This window comes from Garra rufa, chromosome 25, assembly GCF_049309525.1.
Source record: "Garra rufa chromosome 25, GarRuf1.0, whole genome shotgun sequence".
In the NCBI taxonomy this organism is placed as follows: Eukaryota; Metazoa; Chordata; class Actinopteri; order Cypriniformes; family Cyprinidae; genus Garra; species Garra rufa.
In genome coordinates this window covers 9003596-9005395 of record NC_133385.1, presented here as the reverse complement: position 1 = coordinate 9005395, position 1800 = coordinate 9003596, and the positions used below count along the sequence as shown (strand labels likewise).

At 39.1% G+C, this 1800-nt stretch overlaps 1 protein-coding gene across 1 annotated transcript in view; it reads left to right on the top strand.

Annotated features, from left to right (window-relative positions):
- The first annotated feature begins 1306 nt into the window (after positions 1–1306).
- Positions 1307–1800, top strand: part of drd4a (dopamine receptor D4a) — a 20151-nt gene continuing 19657 nt past the window's right edge. Inside the window, 1 exon segment of the mRNA XM_073832197.1 lies at positions 1307–1597. Coding sequence (XP_073688298.1) covers positions 1316–1597 — 282 coding nt within the window. The 5' untranslated portion in view covers positions 1307–1315.

Below are 1800 nucleotides of genomic sequence, written 5' to 3'. Positions count from 1 at the left end.
CAAAAAAAAAAAAAAAAAAAAAAAAAAAGCAGAAGAAAAAAACGAGTTCCCTCGTGCGGCTAATAGGTGAACTACACATATAAATTTTAATCAATAGTATAGCACACTGAAAAATAGTGCACGACTTGGCGACCCATACAAAATCTCCCGCGACCCCGTCTTTGGGAATGACTGCATTAGACAATGCAAAATAACAATAAGAATAGAAAAAGTGTAGTAAATGGCAAAACTGTTTGCGTTACAAACCAGTAAGTTTATAATTAAGACAATACATTAAAAAATGGTAAGACACACCACTTTGCAATATCAAGTGGCAAAAGGAGCTGTTTTGTACGGCTAAAAATAGCTAAAAACACGGAAGCCAGACACATTAAATATAAAAATGGTAAAAAAAAAAAAAAAAAAAAATAATAATAATAATAATAAAGGTGGCTATACTACAATTTTGTTGTATAGCCACCTTTATAGATTTTATAGATTACAATCTTGAAAGAAAAAAGAGAGGGCAATAATACTAGGCAAAGAGAAAAAACATGAAGGTTTCAGTAACAGCTTCAGGTTTCAGTAATTAGCCGCGTATTTTCTTCACGTCAGGATCAGTACTGAACAAACTGTCGTGATTTCACAAAACATCTGAGCTAGGAACAAAATCTCCACAGGATATTTCACTAAAATGTCCAATATTAACGGTATACCCCCTGAAAATCATTATAGATATTCGTACAACCGAATTAATATAGAAGCATAGCAGTTAAAAGCTCCATCCTTCAGCCAGTCGTTGAAAATGTCACACCCACCGTCAGCAGGACGAGATTATCCCTCCCGTGGATTGTACTAAAGCGGACAGACACCGGCCGGTCAACCGGTGAAACGCTCACACGTCACTGGCTTTATACAGCCATATTCACTAACTTTAACAAGTGATGTTATTATAAAGATAAGCGTTTTTAACCTCAGGGTAATATAATAAAACGCCTCAGATATTAACAGCGTCGCTGTAACGTTAAGCCGCTTTAAAGACTCTCTCGCAGGTGGATGGAAATAGAAGCATCGAGCTCCGAGAAGATCTGCGCTGTGAACCTGACAGAAAACTTTTGCGTTAAAAGAATGAACAGCGATGTTTTTAGAGCTCACTGTGAACGTCTTTCCCCCCTTCAAAGACAGAAAATAACGGGACGCAGCTGCAAAGCCCTTCAGAGTTCAGCTGAACTTTCGGAGTTTTGAGAAACGCACAAATAATGGCAAAGAAGAAACGGGTTTTCTCGGTGAGTTTTATCAAGGGATTCCCAGATGAAAGGTTGTTATAGAGGCAGACATGCCAGCCAACCTCACCGTCTCCAGCCACAGCACGAACTACAACTACCCAGCGCTCATCTTCGGGATATTATTGATCATAATCATCATCTGCGGGAACGTGCTGGTGTGTCTGAGCGTCTACACGGAGAAAGCGCTCAAAACCACAACTAACTACTTCATAGTCAGTTTGGCTGTTGCTGATTTGTTGTTGGCTGTTTTGGTCTTACCGCTGTTCGTGTATGCAGAGGTGAGTTATGACACTTCCTTACCTAGACATTTGACGTTTGATGTAATATGTACTGTAGTATAATATTTACAATGTTTAATGTGACCCGAAACCAAACAGGGTTGTATCAAGTTTAAAACCCTGCTAAGCTGGTTTACCTGGTGATCATCTTAAATGACGAGGTAAAACCTTCTTATTGGTGCCACTGTGAGTTTTTGGCCACTTTCATGCAGGTTTTAGCACGTGTTTACTAAACCTAGTTTGTTTCAAGTCGGCCA